General features: G+C 43.9%; 1 protein-coding gene across 1 annotated transcript in view; it reads left to right on the top strand.

Annotated features, from left to right (window-relative positions):
- Positions 1–19,390, top strand: part of MARK1 (microtubule affinity regulating kinase 1) — a 245,556-nt gene that overhangs the window by 197,074 nt on the left and 29,092 nt on the right. The window contains exons 8-12 of the mRNA XM_082249458.1: positions 1,600–1,836; positions 5,245–5,364; positions 6,369–6,468; positions 8,376–8,488; positions 10,496–10,649. Of these exons, the coding sequence (XP_082105584.1) occupies positions 1,600–1,836; positions 5,245–5,364; positions 6,369–6,468; positions 8,376–8,488; positions 10,496–10,649 (724 nt within the window). The remainder of the gene's footprint in view (positions 1–1,599; positions 1,837–5,244; positions 5,365–6,368; positions 6,469–8,375; positions 8,489–10,495; positions 10,650–19,390) is intronic.

The raw sequence follows: 19,390 nt of genomic DNA, 5'->3' as shown, positions 1-19,390 counted from the left end.
GGGTCATTGAGACAGCCAGACACACTGGAGAATTATTTATTACATGCAGAAGCAATCAAGTGATAGAAATTCCATACAAACCAGAAGTTTGGATTAAACCAGGAAGAATACACAGAAAATATTTCTCAAAATATGATTGGACATTCCAATCAAATCTGGGATCAATTGTAAATAATTCTGTAATCAGCCTAAGACATTTTTTATGACGTTCTTTTAGCGGTTGTTTATACCAACTGCTATGTGTCTTGCTGCAGTAACAGACATTACATATGTTGGGTTCGATGTTGTGCTATTCATTCTGAGTGTCCGTTCACAACAATAGCTGCATAATAGATGTGCACCATTTTTAGACGGCTCGCATTAATATGTTGCTGCACGCTTCAATGGGCATACACCAGCAAGGTGCAATGATGTGCCACTCAAATAAATGGCACCGCATTGCACCAAACCACGTTTTGGGCTCTGCTGTACAGTGCTGTAAAGGAAATGGTAACACACTCCTAACCGCAATGCCATAGTGTGAATGGGCCCTTATGTAGAGGTCTGTTGCTCAGGTCTGAGTAAAAACCTTAAAGAGGAACTCCACTTCTCTTGTTAAAAAGAAAAAACAAAAACCCTCTGGGTGAACAATGGGCATTGCAAGGGTTTTAACAAATGTTATTGCAGGTTCTTACCACTACCAAACTGAATCTGAATGGGAGTGACTTTATAATTATCAGCCGCTGCACTTGCAGGGTTCTAAAGAGGAAGCGGCAGGGTCTGCACCCCTTTAGAAGTGATTTACCTTTTGGAGTATCAACAAAAATGACATTTTTTTGTTGCAGAGGATGGCAGAATCTTATTTGTATCTTAGTGCAGACTGAAAGCATGAAATTACATTTCTGGGGGGCTTTCTGTATACCATCTGTGTACAGAATACCTCCAGGTTGTCATATTACATTACATTTTACAAAAAATTACAGGGCTGTAGATTGAAAACGAAAGGTGATTTTTTAATAACATTTATTACATTATGACTTGAGTGGCAGATGTATATGCTCTATTAAAGTGATTGTAAAGCTTTTTTTAAAAAATTTTTTATGACATACTGGTTTTTACTTACCTGCGCTGTGAAATGGAATTGCACAGAGCAGCTCTGAACCTCCTATTCTCGGGTCCCCCACTGGTGCTACCAGCTCCTCCCATGAAGGGAGTGCCCCTATAGAAAGACACTTTCCCGAGCCTTGCTATCGGAGTCTATTTACATAGACAGTGGGACTCGTTCCTGCCTTCTGCGCCCTCATCACTGTCTTTGATTGACAGCAATGGGAGCCAGTGGCTCCCACTGCTTCAGCAAAGCCTGTGATACCAGGAAGTGAGGGAAGAGAAGAGCTGTAGATGTGCACAGCGCTGGATCGAATAAGGGCTCAGGTAAGTAAAAGGAGGGATGAGGGGGGATACTGATGCCTAAAGATTTTTTACCTTACTACAAAGAATGCATTAAGGTGAAAAATATTTAGGCTTTAGAACCACTTTCATTTATTTATTTTTTCAAAGAAATTGGAGCTTCCCTTTAAATATTTTAACTTCAGTAATTTTTATTCGTATTTTTTGTAACAGGCAGAAAACCTCCTTCTTGATGCCGACATGAATATCAAAATAGCAGATTTTGGATTCAGTAACGAGTTCACCATCGGTAACAAGCTGGATACGTTTTGCGGCAGTCCGCCATACGCTGCTCCGGAACTCTTTCAGGGAAAGAAGTACGATGGTCCTGAGGTGGATGTATGGAGCCTCGGGGTCATTTTATACACTTTAGTCAGCGGCTCCTTACCTTTTGATGGACAGAATTTAAAGGTAGGGAGAGTATTGTACCTTTAGATTCTGAATACAGCCAGTCTCCTTGGGGTAATGTTGAGGTAATGTTGTATATGAACATGTTTCATTATAAGCTTGGTACACACTGTTAGTATTTTTCATTCAACCCAGCGAGCTGAACAAAAATAAAAACTTGCTGTAGTAACTCTGCAATGCTATTGTGTTGTGTCGGGGGAACTGCCGCCATCCATAGCACACCGGTCAGTGCTTGCAGCCACTGGCTGCCAGCTCTGATTGGATGCCGATCGGTTGCAGTTTTTTCACCATGCCTGTTCAGCAGAAGCCGGACAGACCGTTGTACACACGAGACGAATGTCAGACGGTTTCTGTTCAACCGGCTGATAACAGACAATGTTCGGCCTGTGTGTACCAGGCTTTATACCCTTAATATGGTTTAAAAGGTGGGCTAAGCCTTTAAAGCGGAGTTCCACACTAAAATTAAACTTACCTCCATCTTCTCCATCTTCTCGCTCCGGGTCACCTGAAAAACAAATGGATAATCGCAATTTATTTATTTTTTTTACTTACCTGGTTTAGAAGAAAATATACTTACCTTACTTCCTCTTCCTCCCCTCGGCGGCCACGGCGATTCGTCACTTCCTTGCTTTGCAATGATTCCTGGGAGCTGAACGTCCTCTCTCCCAGGAATCAAGGCGCCTGCACCGGCCCCGACGTCAGTTCCGGTGCAGGCGCCGTCATACCTTGCTAAACAGCTTCTGGGCATGCCCAGAAGCTGTGCAGGGATGACGCTGCCGCACCGGAAGTGATGGCGGGGCCGGTGCAGTGCATCGTGGGACGGAAGAGGACACAGAAGAGGATCGCGCTGGCTTCAAGCTGCCCACACCTGAGATGGCAGCGCTGGAGAATACATTTTCAAGGTAAGTATTTCTTCTTACAGGTAAGTGCAACCCGGGACAGATCAGAGGCTATCCATTGTGGAATGCACTAGCCCTGACTGTCCCGGGTTTTTTTATAAAAAAAAAAAATGTCCCAGGGTGGAACTCTTCTTTAAGCTTAACAACTTCAGCTCCGGAAGATTTACCCCCTTTCATGACCAAGCCAATTTTTGCTGTGCGGCACTGCGTTACTTTAACTGACAGTTGGGCGACGCTATACCCTAATAAAATCCTAGCCTGTGCTTTACTAAACTGTGGGAGGTGCTTCTACTAAGGGAAGGCAGAGATCCTTGTTCTTGCTTATCAGGAACACAGGATCAGTGTCTTCCCTGCTGACAGGACAGCAATCTGCCTTGTTTACCTAGGCAGACTGCTATTCTGCCTGTGTAACGAAAAATCAATGGGTGCCAGCGGACATAGTCTGCCGTATCTGCTGATCGGCTTTTGCTGTGAATAATCACTGCGGGAGCGGACCGCCAGCTGCGCGTCCTCAACTCAAAAGTGCTGGATCATGTACTACTTAGAGCCACCATATGTATACAAAACATGGTCAGCAAGCGGTTAATCAGTGGCTCACATCCATCTTCCTCCCTCTTTATCCATTGCTGGAACTATTCCATTTGGCACACAGCTTCAGGTGCACACTTTTTGCCAAAGATAAATAATCCATTCACTTCAATATCAAGCCTGTTTGTCAGCCTATAGAGGGGCTTTCTGTTGAAGTGAATAGAGGCCATAGTACATGTGTTTATGTACTGGTGTGTGGATTGCAGGCAGGGGCTGAGCAGCGTTGGGCAGGCCACAGCGTGCAGATCAGAGAGTTATACGCAGGTATGACTTCTTATGACTGTGCTAAGGAGGGAAGGTGATAAGTGCACTAAAAGTTTACTTTTCTTTATAAATATTACAGGGAGGTTTAATATTTGTACAGCTGTACTGTTACTCACAGAGGAACTGAACCATGGAGCTGTGTTTAAAAAAAAAAAAAAAAAAGGGAAGGCAAAAGGCTAATCAGCAGTATTGCCTGTGGTCTCCCCACAGCTTCTCTTTTCCCCATTACAGATTTACCATGTCTTTTTCTGTACTCTCTTTATATGAAGGTGGCCATATTAGTTGAGGCAGGGCTTTCCACAGTAGTGACATCTCAAAAAATCTCCTGAGACCAGCAGTGCCTTAGATCTCACACTGCCGATATACAGCTAAAAGGTCATCAGAATATTAAGCCACCAATGCTGCATGCTAAAAGTGAAATCTAAACACTCTAAGCCCCTTTTACATGGGGTGGACTCTGTTTTCGGTGATCAGAGCAGAGCGGGTGGATGACATGCAGAGCGGACACGGACAGACCCCACTCTGCTCTATGGGCAGCTGGGTGTAAACAGACTCCACTGTCCATTTACACCTGATTACCTCCAGTCCACCTACACAGAGGAAGACTGGTCCCTTCCCGTTTATTTTTAGCGAACCGGATAGGATTGGAGGTAGGCGGATGTAAACAGGCACAAGTCCGTTTACACCCACCAATCCATAGGAGTGGATAGGCCCATCTGATCAGGTCTGCCTGAAAAACTGACAGTTGCATAAGCAGCTGAATAAATATCAATATGATTTTTTTTTTTTTTTATTAGGGATATTTTTATAGAGCCGTCAATTTTTGCAACACTTTGTATGCTGTGTACATTCACCTCAGTCTCTGCACTTTAGTAGCTTACAATATAAAGTCTCTAGTCACATTATGCAAGTTAGGGCCAATTTAGACAAAAGCCAATTAACTTACCAGCATGTCTTTGGTGTAGGGGAAGAAATCGTTTCAAGCACAAGTAGAACATGTAAACACCATGAAGGTAGTGTCCTGGTTGTGATTTGAACCATGGACCACAGTGCTGCAAGGCAGGGGTGCTATTTTTTTGAATAGACCCTTAAACCCTATCTTCCCTAAGGTTCCAAAAAACTTCACTAATCACAATAAACAAATAAAATATTTCAATCCATTAAAAACAATTTTTAATGCAAATAACATAAAAACATATCCTTGATGGTCCACATTCATTTTTAATAAAAAGTTCAGTGTTCATGAATAATTAATAAGTCTTTTGGTCCCCATAAATGTGCTGGTAAAACAAAACACACGTAGAAAGGAACCATCCACTTCTCAATGGAGTAGCGTAGTGGATTTGGTATGTTTTATATTTTCAGGAGGGAATTGTAATGATTTATGGACTTAAAAAAGGCGACCTTGGATGACGGTCTACTGTCAATAAAGGAAAACTGTGCTAAGAGGACTATAAAGTCTGCCATTGCTGACCACTCTAGCTTTAGTTCTTTCCAAATAGACAGGCCAGAAATTTAGAGGAAGTAGTATTTGTAGAAGGAAAGATGATCAATGCATTCTGGATACTTCTCTGATATATATTTATTTTACCTTATTTAACAATTTGCTCAGACCGTGCTGATATCATGGTAACCAAGTGCGTTATCTTGTCTTCTAAAGGAATTACGGGAGCGAGTATTACGGGGGAAATATCGAATTCCTTTCTATATGTCTACAGACTGTGAAAACCTGCTGAAGAAACTGCTTGTACTAAACCCCATCAAAAGAGGAAGCTTAGAAGTAAGTGACCTGATATCTTACTGACTGCTTATTTAGGGTCCTGACTACAGATAAAACTGTTTTAGGTTGAACTTCAGTCAAAAGTAAAACCTGATTATGATGCACTTAATAAGAAAAACAAAAAATTGCTGCAATACCTTCAATCCAGAACTTTCCCATGAAGTACATCATTTCTGTCCTAGTCCTCTAGGTTGAATGACAGCCAGCACAAGCTCCACCCCTTGTGTCGTGTGATTACTTTTATTAAAAAAAATACTAAAGGAGAGATGGTGCTAAACCATAAAGAGTCTAACCCCCCCCCCCCCAATTGCCCTTTACTTTTCTCGAATTGGTGAAGTCAGCCTGTCAGGAGAGAAGTATTTTGGCATCATTCTGAAAATGCATTTGCTTGGCTGTCTCTGGATTAAGTACAGACATGGAATAAGCATGCGTCACACACGTGTCAGAAAGGTGCGGTCATTTCTCATCTCTACTCCTTGTGGGTCAGCAGCTTAGTATACATTGAAGCCAAGCATCAACTTTATAAACTAGAAAATAAATGCTAGTTGCCAACCTATCATAAATAGCAACTTAGTATTTATCTTATGGCATGATAGGTGTACCTTATCCTCCCTGGCATTAACCGCTAATGTTACTCGTAGTTCAATGTAAAAGCTGTTAACCCCTGAGCGTTTCTCTGGTTCAGAGTAATGATCAGGGTTAACGACAAGCATTCAGGATGGCAGAGCAGCAGAGGATCCGTGAATGTGTGTTCGCTGATCTTCCTCTGTGTTGTGAACTCAGAAGAACTCTGGTCTAAACACTTCCGTGTTCAAAGCTGTCATCTGATAGTCGGCTATAAACTGTGCTGGCCTCATGCATTGCCTGACTACATGGTGCTGCTTTCTTCATAATGCTCCTCAGAAGTCCATTGTCAGGTTGTCTTTCATTGATGGAGACAATAATGTAAGTATTCTGTGGGAATTATACATAGCACAGGAATATCTCATTCTTGTTCCTTCCAGCAAATCATGAAGGATCGGTGGATGAATGTTGGCTATGAAGATGATGACCTGAAGCCATATACTGAGCCTGAGCCAGATAACAATGACACAAAGAGGATAGGTAAGTAAAAAGTGAACCTGCCTTGAATCTAAGCAGCATAAACGAATATGAGTACAGTGTAGAATCTATGATTAAACAATCAGTGTATGCCAACCCCAAGAAAGTAATATATTCCCCTAAAGCTGAACTCCAGCAATCCGTAAACATTTGAAATGCAGTGGGGCTCCTTACACTGGAAGAGTTAATTGTTCATTTTGTCTGGGGGGGGGGGGGGGGGGGAAGGTAATAAGTGGAATACTTGCTTCATTCTATGTTTTTCCGGTGGCCAATCCTCTTCTCTACTCTTTGACACACCGGTTTTTAGTGGACCTCCGTCCTCTCTCATACAATGCAGGATTTCTGGTCCTTCATTGTACATGATATTATTGGAGAGTCTGCGACCAGATGAGCGACAAAAAGAAGCCGCTTTGTGAGCTGGTTGTACATCAGAAGCCTGTGTTAGTGAAGAATAAGGTACTTATTTTTGCTTATTCCAATCCCCCTAGGTAAAATGTGCCATTGTGGTGTGGCGTAGGGGATTTTTTTATTCACAGATGCCCAGATGTTAGCTTTAAATGTATTGCATTTCATTTCAACTACTAAAAACTGATTCGGACGGTGCAATTGCCAGCAATTGGCTCCGATTTGACATGCGCTTTGACATGCCAAATCGGACCAATGTGAACTTGGGCTTAAAGTAGAAGTCCACATTAACACTAAAATCTCTACATCTACAGACATTAACGATCTAACACTAAACCTATCTAGCCCTGTAAAGAAGTAATAAGTATACTTGCCTTTTTTGAAGCCGATCCTGTCTGATCCCATGCTGAGCTGTCAGTCGCGGTTTCGCTGTGTGCAGAGGAAACATGTTTAGAAAGATTAGTGACTGGATCTCCCTGGTGACAGTGGAGGATCATTTGTCAGTCATTTTTGAATCTGTTGCTTTGGCCTACATGGGCAAACCACAGGTTTGTTTTATTGTGCAACTGCATTATGGATAGCAAAGGTAGCTCTTGCCATAATGTTCTAGCACACTGCTAAATTTGGCCTGAGCATCTAGGCATTGATAAACCCCAGTCAAGGGTTAAAGACTTATATACTTAAAAGAAAATGAAAATAAAATGATCCCAAAAATCATCTTGTTTCCTTTTAAAGCGGAACTAAACCCTTCTAAATTTTTCAGCCAAGGAAGCTGCCATCTTGGCCTCTGTTTGATCTGCAACTGCCAAGATGCTGCACATGTGATCTGTTATGCCAGTGACACCAGCCATTTGATGGTTTAAAAGTTTGGCTGAGAGGACAACCAATGTGACTGTTTCCTGGCAAATGCTGTGAATGTAACTGTTTTTTTAACTGTTAATTGATGGGTTTAGTTCCCCCTTTAAAGCGGAGTTCCAGCCTTTTCTGTGTTTATTAAAAGTCAGCAGCTACAAAAAGTGTATCTGCTGACTTGTAATAAACACACACTTACCTGTCCTATGGTCCAGCGATGCGGCCGCCCGATGCCTCGATCCTCTCCCTCTGGTCTCGGCGGTGCCGGCATCACTGGTGTGGGCACCCGGCTTGCGGCCGATTGATTGGCCGGCAATCTTCTGGGACCTCTGACCTGTCCCAGAAGATTGCAGGGAGGGAGGGGGAGAGGAGAACTTCCGCTCAGGGTGCCGAAGCTCCGAGCTGAAGTGGGAGCGGGTACCTGTCAAAACTAGGTACCCGCTCCCCCCCAAAATAAATGACATGCCAAAAGTGGCATGTCAGGGGGCTGGGACTACCTAAAGCGGAAGTTCCACTTTTGGTGGAACTCCGGTTTAACATGTGTTTTGCATGATTTGTGAATAATTGCTTCCCGTTGCAATTGTCCATCTTTGTAAGATGGGAGAAGTGTGATCTTTTTAGAAATTCCTGATAATTGACTGTGTTTTTCTTAGATATTATGGTCACGATGGGATTTTCAAGAGAGGAAATCACAGATTCTGTAGTTAACCAGAAGTACGATGAAGTCATGGCCACTTACTTGCTTCTGGGTAGAAAGCCGCCAGAGGTAGGTGCTCAATGTCCTTTTTCAGCATATCCTTGCAGCATTTGTTTAGCTGTTTTAGTCTGCATAGATTTTGTGTGCTTCAGATATGGCACAGCCAGTCATTTTGGGGAGTATTTACAAAGATTTATACATGCAGAACAAAAGCTGTGTAATACTTTTTTTATTTTAAATAGAGCTTAAGAACCTTTAAAGTGTATCTAAAGGCATTGTTTTATTTTGGATAGACTGGGGAGAGCTAGAACCGTAGTCTGTTTTTTTTTTTTTTTTGCTGTATGCATCCCAGTTGGGGAGATTCACCCCTTTATTTGTCCTCAGATACATTCAGATATATCCTTAAAAGTAATTCAGAAATGTAATTTTACGAGAAAAAATGAAGAAACTATTCTGAAATGTAAGCAACAGTGACACCTACAGGGAAAATGTTTTGCATGCAATTGCATGGAACTCAAGGCAACATTTAGGGTCATTTAAAAAAGAAAAAAAAAAGAAAAAAGGTTATGTGAGCTGTCAAAGTCACATGACCAGGCTTCCTCCAGCCACCAAGTTCTTTCTGCTGTATTTACCAGGGAATTGTGGGACCCTGCTGGCTGAGCAGCACAGCCAGCAATTTATAAACGGGCTATTAAATATGCACTGCATTGTGCGTAGCCCTGCTGTTTATAACCTAGAGCGGATATCAGTATCTGTTCTCCGTTATAAAATAGACCCTTAGTATATAGTGGAATACAACCTTATTCATCTCTAACTCTGCACATTAGTGCCTATAGTAATGCCTGCCCCTCAGGTGACACTGTAGAAGAGGCTGGGTCCGCTGTTGTATGCAAACAGTAAGGCTGCCTATGGTTCTAAAAACTATAGCAGGTGTCATTTGCAGATCCCAAGCTTTTGTGTGAGCAATGCCAGGGTTGTTGATCATAAACTGCCTTGGCAGTGCCCCTGAGCTCTTCCCATCCACCATTTGAAGTCTCAAATGTCAGCACGTAACTGTGACATAACAGCATTATCATTTTCTTTTAAAGTGGTTATAAACCTGTGTGTGTTTGTGTATATATTTGTGTGTGTATATATATAATATATATATATATATATTTATATATATAAACAAACATACTACCTACACTGTGTAATGGTTTTGCAAAGAGCAGCCCTTGATCCTTCTCTTCTTTGGTCCCCTGGCTCCTGGCTTCACCCCCACCGAGTGCCCACCATTGCTTGCTATAGGGGCACCGGTGCGGGCTCATTTCTGAGCTACACTCTGTGTCCACTGACACACGGAGCATTTACTGAGTGTGAGTCTCAGTGGATTGCTGAGAGGCTGAGCCAGGTGCCGGTCCAGGCATCTTGGTGAATATGGTCGGGATCTTTCCCGAGCCTAGACCAGTTGAGTGTCGGCTGAAAAGGGGTCACAGGAGTGCAGAACGGACTGCACTCCTGTGATTCATAGAAGAACTACAGCCAAACGAGCTTTTGGTATATTTCTCCTTTTAAAATCTCTTACCAAAAACTACCAGTGCAGTAGCCGAGGGTCTCCCTCTTCCAATGCAAGGGTTAAATGCTTGCCTATTTTAGGGTTTGCGCAATAGGGTGTAATACTTACCCTACTACTCGGCCCAGTGCTCGCTTTAGCTCTGGCTTTTACGTAGTCCCTCACGTACAATGCAGGGCCATTGGCCTGGCATTGTATTTGATGGCGTTGTCATGCCTGCCTGCTGCCCCACCCAGAGCCTTCCAGGGACCAGTTGCGCAGATGGTAGGAGCCTGCCTGGGACTAGGAATAAGGTAATAAAGTAGGGATTACACCCATCCTCTTAAGTTTAGAAGTATTTTAGTTTTTTGTTGTCCCTGGTGTTGGGCTTTAAAAAAAACAAAAAACATGGAGTTGCTTCAGTGTGAGCCATTTTATTCTGTGCAGTTTATTCGGCAAAAAACGACTGTTCTCTGTAGTTTTAGTTTCTGAATTTTGGAGTTTACAGTGAGATGACAAATCCTGTTTTATTCCTTTCACAGTTTGAAGGCAGCGAGTCCCTGTCAAGCAGTAACCTGTGTCAAAGGTCTCGGCCCAGCAGTGATCTGAACAACAGTTCGGTGCCATCTCCAGCCCACATGAAGGTCCAGAGGAGTATATCAGCCAATCAGAAACAGCGGCGGTTCAGTGACCACGGTGTGTTCCAATTGTTGCCTGAAGGAAACCTGTCTGTGTTGCGTGTAGAAACCAGTGACTCCAGTGGCCCTTTTCTAGTGCAGGTTATCCAATTGGCAGACAACTTGTCACAAGCAATGAAGACATTTTGCTTTTATACTGTAGCTGCTGACTTTTAATATTAGGACACTTACCTGTCCTGGAGTCCAGCGATGTCGGCACCGCAGCCAATGTTTCCATCGGCTGTCGGGTGCTGCCATTGCCGGTGAGGGAACCCGGCAGTGAAGCCTTGCTGCTTCACGGGCGGGTCCCTAATGGGCATGCGCGTAGCGCGCTGCGCATTCGGATTGGCACAGTGGCGGGGGAAGGAGGAGGGGGCCAAACTTCCGAGGGACAGCACTGCGGCGCCGTCACCTGGAAGTGGGGAAGGGTACGTGTCAAAAACGGGTACCCCTTCCCCCCTGAAAGGTGCCAAATGTGGCACCGGAGGAGGGGAGGAAGCAAATGAGCAAAAGTTCCACTGGATCTCCGCTTTAATGTATTATTTATTCACTTGCAATGTGCCCCTGAGTCTCCTTGAAGAGTCAATTTCCTTGCACAACCCTCTTCCCTCTTTGCATGTCATAGCCCTCTCCTCTTTTGGGAGTATCGAAGTACTGTCTGGGTTTGGCCCAATTCCTTCACCACTTACCTCCCTTCCCTAGATAAGTTTTTATTTGGCAGCCAGGAAAAGAACAAAGGGGAATACTATAGATTAGTGGTCTCTAAACTGGGCCTGGGGACCGAATGCTGCCTCTTGCTTGCTTTTACCTTGCCCTTGAGGCACCTTCCTCCCAATGATACAAGGCACTGTCCCTCCTACTGACCAATGATGAGGCAACATTCCTTCCACTGACACCAACAGTAAGGCAACATTCCATCCACTAACTCCCAACGGTGGGGCATAATTATTCCCACTGACACCAATGATAGGGCACTATTCCTCACATTGACACCAATGATAGGGCACTATACCTCCTACTTATGACAAAGTTGGGGTGCTGTTCTTCCTCCTACAGACCACAGGCAATGTTCCCCCTAAAGTGCGCGCATGCGCGGACGCGCAGTGAAATTTATGGTCCCGCGCAAGCAGCTATGTAGACCGCGCACCTAGTTAAACAGCGCAGACGAGGCGGCCGGGGAGCAGAGCGTGCGCCCTGAGAGCACGCCCATTGTATGACAATAGCGAATTATTAATTCGCTATTGTCACATGGATCCTCCTCCTGGCCAATCAGGGAGCGGGTCCTCCTGCTTCCTGATTGGCCGAAAGGCCAACTTCATGCCATTGGCCGAGGAGGAGGCGCCGGGACTCGGGAGCACGGAGACGCGGGAAGCCGGGGACTGAAGTGAGCGGGTCCGTGACCGTCCTTAAGGTAAGTGCACGGGGGGGGGGGGGTCTCGAGGGGGCCAAGTCACTTACGGATGGTGGTCAAACACCAGAAGATCCACTCAGCCAGGAGGCATCGCTGGAAGTGCTGGGGAGAGCGGAGGATCGCTGCCATGATCGTACCCAGGGATATCAATTCACTCCATGCAGGTCAGAGTGAGATGTCCTCACTCCATGCAGGTCAGGCAATGCCACGCCCCCTCATCTTTTTACAGTACTGACTCCTGAAGTCTACATCTGCATTTTGACAGTCTAGGTCCCTCTTTGCTCTGCCGGAGGATCCTAGTAACCAACTGTGTGTCTTCTTTGGGGGCATTGCTGTGCACTCTGCAATTTATTGGGGGCATTGCTGTGCACTCTGCAATTTATTGGGGGCAATGCTGTGCACTCTGCAATTTATTGGGGGCAATGCTGTGCACTCTGCGATTTATTGGGGGCAATGCTGTGCACTCTGCAATTTATTGGGGGCAATGCTGTGCACTCTGCAATTTATTGGGGGCATTGCTGTTGGCACTCTGCAATTTATTGGGGGCACTGCTGTGCACTCTGCAATTTATTGGGGGCAATGCTGTGCACTCTGCAATTTATTGGGGGCATTGCTGTGCACTCTGCAATTTATTGGGGGCAATGCTGTGCACTCTGCAATTTATTGGGGGCAATGCTGTGCACTCTGCGATTTATTGGGGGCAATGCTGTGCACTCTGCGATTTATTGGGGGCAATGCTGTGCACTCTGCAATTTATTGGGGGCAATGCTGTGCACTCTGCAATTTATTGGGGGCATTGCTGTTGGCACTCTGCAATTTATTGGGGGCACTGCTGTGCACTCTGCAATTTATTGGGGGCAATGCTGTGCACTCTGCAATTTATTGGGGGCATTGCTGTGCACCCTGCAATTTATTGGGGGCATTGCTGTGGCACTCTGTAATTTATTGGGGGCAATGCTGTGCACTCTGCAATTTATTGGGGGCATTGCTGTGGCACTCTGCAATTTATTGGGGGCATTGCTGTGGCACTCTGCAATTTATTGGGGGCATTGCTGTGGCACTCTGCAGTATATTGGGGGCATTGCTGTGGCACTCTGCATTTATTGGGGGCATTGCTGTGGCACTCTGCAATTTATTGGGGGCAATGCTGTGCACTCTGCAATGTATTGGGGGCAATGCTGTGCACTCTGCAATTTATTGGGGGCAATGCTGTGCACTCTGCAATTTATTGGGGGCATTGCTGTTGGCACTCTGCAATTTATTGGGGGCATTGCTGTTGGCACTCTGCAATTTATTGGGGGCATTGCTGTGGCACTCTGCAATTTATTGGGGGCAATGCTGTGCACTCTGCAATTTATTGGGGGCATTGCTGTGGCACTCTGCAATTTATTGGGGGCATTGCTGTGGCACTCTGCAATTTATTGGGGGCATTGCTGTGGCACTCTGCAGTATATTGGGGGCATTGCTGTGGCACTCTGCATTTATTGGGGGCATTGCTGTGGCACTCTGCATTTATTGGGGGCATTGCTGTGGCACTCTGCAATTTATTGGGGGCATTGCTGTGGCACTCTGCAATTGATTGGGGGCATTGCTGTGGCACTTTGCAATTGATTGGGGGCATTGCTGTGGCACTCTGCAATTGATTGGGGGCATTGCTGTGGCACTCTGCAATTGATTGGGGGCACGCTGGTCACTCTGCATTGACGTTCCCCCCCCCCCCCCATTGTTAAGTCTAAAGGTTTGCGCTCAGAATTTTTTTTATTTGCTCAGCACAGTAAAAAATTAGAGGGAACATTGACCACAGGTACTTTGTAGTTTGGGTTTTTTTTTTTTTTTACCACTGACTACCAAGATTGGGCAATTGTTTATTCCTACTGACACTGGGGCATTGTCTCCTCCCAATGGCCACAGTCTGCCCTGCCTAAAGTCTGAAGTACAGTGAGGGACAGTCAAATGTCCCTTTGCTTAGAAAGTTTGGAGACCCTGCTATAGAGTATCACTTGAGTGACAGCTCAGTCTGCTGATGCTGCTGACATCACATCCAAGATGGCGGCACTCTGCAGCAGTTTTGGGGCTTTTAGATATCTATTCAAGGGAAGCTTTTACATGTACACAATATGTTAATGCAAAAATACATTAAATGTTCATCTAAGAAGATTGTTGAAATGAATGCTCTGGTGACAACAGGGTCTTGTTAATGTTTTGGGCTCAGGTTCAGTGCTGGTAAAGCCTCTTAAAGGCAGATGCAGTAAGCTTCCCTGTTTCTTTCAACAAAAAAAAAAAAGGAAACGCATTAGGCCCTGGCTCACACTGTTGCGGTTAAGAAATCGCACTACTTCAGTGCAGTTTCAAAGCCGCTGATCAGTGTGGTTTGCACCTCTGATTTCATTGCGCTTGTGACTTAGTTTAACAGAAGTCAATGCAAGTCCCAATGAAATTGGCAAAAAGTACTGCAGGAACCTTTTTTAAAGTCGCTGTGACATAAGTTGTGGCCATTTGAACGGTTCAATTACCGACAATGGGGTGCGACTTGTCATGCCATTTGGAACTCTCAAATTGCCTGACAAATTGCACTGGTGTGAATGGGAGCTAAACTATTATTTTAGGTATTATTTTTAGGTATTACACATCTTATGTTTTCCTTGCAGCAGTCAACTAGTTGGGGCCCAGCTTCAGCTAAAAACTGGTATTCTTTTTTCATTTTGGCTAGAGGATGTGAAGGTTGGAACCTTTGTCAACAAATAGCACTATATTTTGAATAGGGTGCAAAAGCGTCAGAGCCACTTAGGTTCATTTTAATGATAAGAGCTGGGCTTAGCATGATTTGGGCGGGGTTTATTATAGACTTAATAGAAGTCAGGCCCAAGCCATGTCTTAGTCCAGAAAATGTGCAAAAGTAATATAAAAAATCAGCGCAACTAAAAATAAATATATATAACAGCAGCTATACCAAAACTTTTTTACCTAAAAAAGTAATCAAATGTATATAATGAGGGGGTACAGCGCTAAGTGAATTGGTTCAAATAAGGTGCTAAATGAATATAAAGTGACAATGTGCTTCTTGCGATACACGTAATAATAGGTAAAATTGCTAAACTCCAATAATAATCAATACCCGTAATAATAGGTAAAATTGCTAAACTCCAATAATAATCAATACCCGTAATAATAGGTGATATTGCTAAACTCCAATAATAATCAATACCCGTAATACATCTATCAAGCACTTTATATGCTGAAGTTGCACAAGTGGACATTTATTATGGACTTTTTTCTAGCACCTTCTATGCACTATATGCATTTTTTGCACTTTTGTTATTTTTACAATCAGTGATATTGTGATTTATATTTATTTTTTATTTATTTCATGTTCTTTATATAGCGCTGTCAATTTACGCAGCATTTTTACATATACATTACACATTCACATCAGTCCCTGCCCTCAAGGAGCTTACAATCTAAGGTCCCTAACTCACATTAATACATACAGTACATAGTAGGGCCGATTATTTTTTTTTATACAGGATCCAATTAACCTACCAGCATGTCTTTGGAGTGTGGGAGGAAACCGGAGTACCCGGAGGAAACCCACGCAGGCACAGGGAGAACATGCAAACTCCAGGCAGGTAGTGTCGTGGTTGGGATTCGAACCAGTGACCCTCTTGCGGCTAGGTGAAAGTGCTAACCACTGTGCCGCCCTATATATATATATATATATATATATATATATATATATATATATATATATATATATATATATATATATATATATATATATATATACTGTGTGTATATATATATATATATATATATATATATATATATATACTGTGTATATATATATATATATATATATATTTATATATATATTTTGATCTTTTTATTGATTATTATTGGAGTTTAGCAATATCACCTATTATTACGGGTATTGATTTTTATTGGAGTTTAGCAATATCACCTATTATTACAGGTATTGCAAGAAGCACATTGTCACTTTATATTCATTTAGCACCTTATTTGCACCAATTCACTTAGCGCTGTACCCCCTCATTATATACATGTTTTAGTCCAGGCCAAGTTTGCTACCGTATGAGGAAATAAATGCTAATAAATACTTACTATGCTCTTCTAACATTAAACACTTCAGTTGATTATGTTGAGTTATTGTTTTAGCCTAGAACTAGCAATTCACTTTAATATTTACTTATTCCTTAGGAGGGATTATATAGGATGAAAGTGTGTGTTTGGCTTTGCTTTTGTTGATGACAGAGGTGGCAGATTTTTTTTTGCAGAATTTAACTGCGCAATTCAACAAATCGGTGTAAAATTATCTATCTATCTATCTGTGTTATGTTGGTTCTGCTGTATGAGGTTTATTTATAAGTGTCAGTATTTTTTAAACTGCTGTCTACTTTATTTGGAAAAGCCATAATCCATTTTTAACCAGTTCAGCTCCAGATGATTTTACCCGCTTCATGAGCAGGCCTTTTTTTTGCTATTTAGCACTGCACTATTTTTACTGGTAATTGCACGGTCATGCAACACTGTACCCAAACCAAATTTGTAACTTTTTTCCACACAAATACTGCTTTCTTTTGGTGGTATTTGATCATCACTGGGTTTTTTTTTTTTTGCGATCTAATGAAAAAAGACTGAAAGTTTTGAAGACTAAACAATATTTTTTACTTTCTGCTGTAAATCATATCCAATAAAAAAAAAAATCTAATTTCTTCAAAAATTTTGGCCAAAATGTATTCTACTACATGTCTGTTAAAAACGAAAAAAAATAAAATCCCAATAAGTGTATATTGATTGGTTTGCCTGAAAGTTATAGCGTCTAAACTAGGGTGTATACATAGTGGATTTTTTATAATTTTTTTTTTTTTAATACTAGTAATGGCGGTGATCAGCGACTTTTATAGTGGTACTGTGAGTGCGGTGGGAAATCTGACGCTGGGGGACTGATTACCTGACACTGACATCACCAGTGACACTAATACAGTGATCAGTGCTAATTATATACACTGTCACTGTACTAATGACACTGGCTGGGAAGGGGTTAACAATTAGGGGGATTAAAGGGTTAACTGTGTGCCTAACAATGTTTATGGTGTGTACTGTGTGCTGTTTTTATAAAGCAATGTGCTGGTTTTAACTCCCTTCTTTGCAGAGAGAAAAAAAAACTGCACATCACTGATGTCTCTCATGTCATTTGCTCAGCCAATCAGCGGGTTTCGGTGTTAAATCGGGATCTGCTGATTGGCTTCTACAGCAGCAAATGACAGCTCAGGTTTCCGGGTGCGCTCGTGAATGCGCGAGCAGACCCGGAAGAAAATCCTGACTTACAGGTACGTTACGGTTAGGGTTGCCACCTCATCCCTTTAAAACAGAACACATATTAATCACACAGGTTCTGTGGCTGATTAAGGTGGTATTTAAACTCACTTGGAGCCTTCTCTGCATTAAATTAGCCTCAGAACCTGTGTAATTAATTTGTGTTCTGTTTTAAAGGGATGAGGTGGCAACTCTAGTTACGGTGCCTGTACGAGCCGCATCGCCGCAGGTTAGCAAGAGGTTAAATATATTCCTTAATTATTAATGTTAGACCACAGTGACCAGCAAAAGTGGTGCAGATGGTGCTGCCAGAGAACCTTGAAAAAGTTGCAACAGCAGCCTTGTTATAAATAAACTGGATGGGGGCTGTCTTGCAAGTTAATTGACTCGTAAGGCTGCATACGACCAGGTCTTGGCCTCCGTTGCAGTGTTCCTCCTGGCCGACAGCCCCCCCCCCCCCATTTTGATGGGGGAGGTGGTTCTGTCTGAAGCAGTGCCCGCCTGGTTCCTGGTATGGTGAGTAGCTATCTCCCTGGGAGGGTTTTGGGGGTGGACGCAGGCCCCTCCCTGGGGCGGTCAGACCCCCAGGTTCCCCTCCTTCCTGTTGGGCCCCCCCCCTTGAGTCTGATGACCCTGTGGGCCATCTATCCCCCTATTCCCCCCTCCACCTATACTGGGGTTGTATGGTGGTCTTGCAACCTCCTGGGGCTAAGGCAGGGTGCTGTACTGACGATGGGGGGGGGGGGGGGGGTAGGCCGCTGGCCACTGGGCGATCGAGTTGGGGGGGGGTTTGTACCTGGTGGGGGCTGCTGCCACCCTTCTTGCTCTGTTTCTTGCTCCCTGGGAGCCTTGTGGGGCCGCCATTTTGTTGTAGCCTATTTTCTGTATAGGCTGGCGGCCATGTTTGTGTAGCCGCAACGGCATTTTGCGTTAGTCTGTCATTGAATTGAATAGGGGCCATTACTGTGGAAGCAATATTTACAAACCAGGCGCTCCTGGGATGCCTGTAGGGTGGAGGGATAGAAGTAAGCCTGTGAGGCTCCCCAGCGGTTGTTCTGCTGTTAGCCAACTAATGGCTCAGTAAAGAGATTCGCACCCAGGGCAGCCATAGGAAAAATTCCAGTCCAGAAGTCAAAGCAATAATCACAAATCTGGCGCTCCTGGGGTGCCTTTAGAGTGGAGGGATAGAAATAAGCCTGTGAGGCTCCCCAGCGTTTTTTCTGCTGCTAGCCAACGAGCATAGGAAGGGTGCTGGTTCATGCGCTGCCTTCCTCATGTACTTTTAGCCATTACTGTGGAGCCTTCTGGGCATCCATCTTAGCTGTGGGAGCCTTATCCCCTGGTGCTCACTCCTGGGCTTCTTTCCTTCCTGGATGCCGCACGTGGAGTGCTTTGATCCTGGTGCTGCCGGTGACTGCCTGGTGGGGTGGTGAGTCTGGTGGGGTCTTCTCCCTCTCTCTGCTGCAGGATCGGGGTGTGCTCTGTGGCTGCTCTTTTTGGCTGCAAGGTTTTGCAGGCTGCTGTTTAGGGGGCTTGTTCCCTTTTTGGGGGTATGTTTTTCGGGTGGGCTCCAGGTGCTTTGGTTGAGCTCCTGTTACTTAAATGGCTACGGTTTAGCCTTGGGAATTTTTTCTTGCTGTTCCCACCTCTCATGTTTGACGCTGCTTTGGGACGTCCCAATGGTTAAGAAGATCAGAAGCTGTGTCCGCCAATGAACAAAAGAGAAAATGCGGTTTCTGACTTAATGTAAAATCCTTTTCTCTGATGTTCATTGGCCGACACAGCACCCACCCCTCTATGGAGTTGTATTACTTCTGACACTTCTTGTAACAAAACTAAGTACCTATAGCGGAGAGGAGGAGTATACCTCCTGGGACTGCCCATAGGCGTAGCCAAGTTATTTTTCTGCCTAGTGTCCTACTCCTGTAGGGGGCAGTATAACCCAATGGTTAAGAAGATCAGAAGCTGTTTCTGTCAATTAACATCGGAGAAATAAATTTTATGGTAAGTCAAAA

Source organism: Pelophylax lessonae (assembly GCF_965119305.1).
Source record: "Pelophylax lessonae genome assembly, chromosome: 3".
NCBI lineage: Eukaryota > Metazoa > Chordata > Amphibia > Anura > Ranidae > Pelophylax > Pelophylax lessonae.
This window is presented reverse-complemented; position numbering and strand designations above follow the sequence as displayed.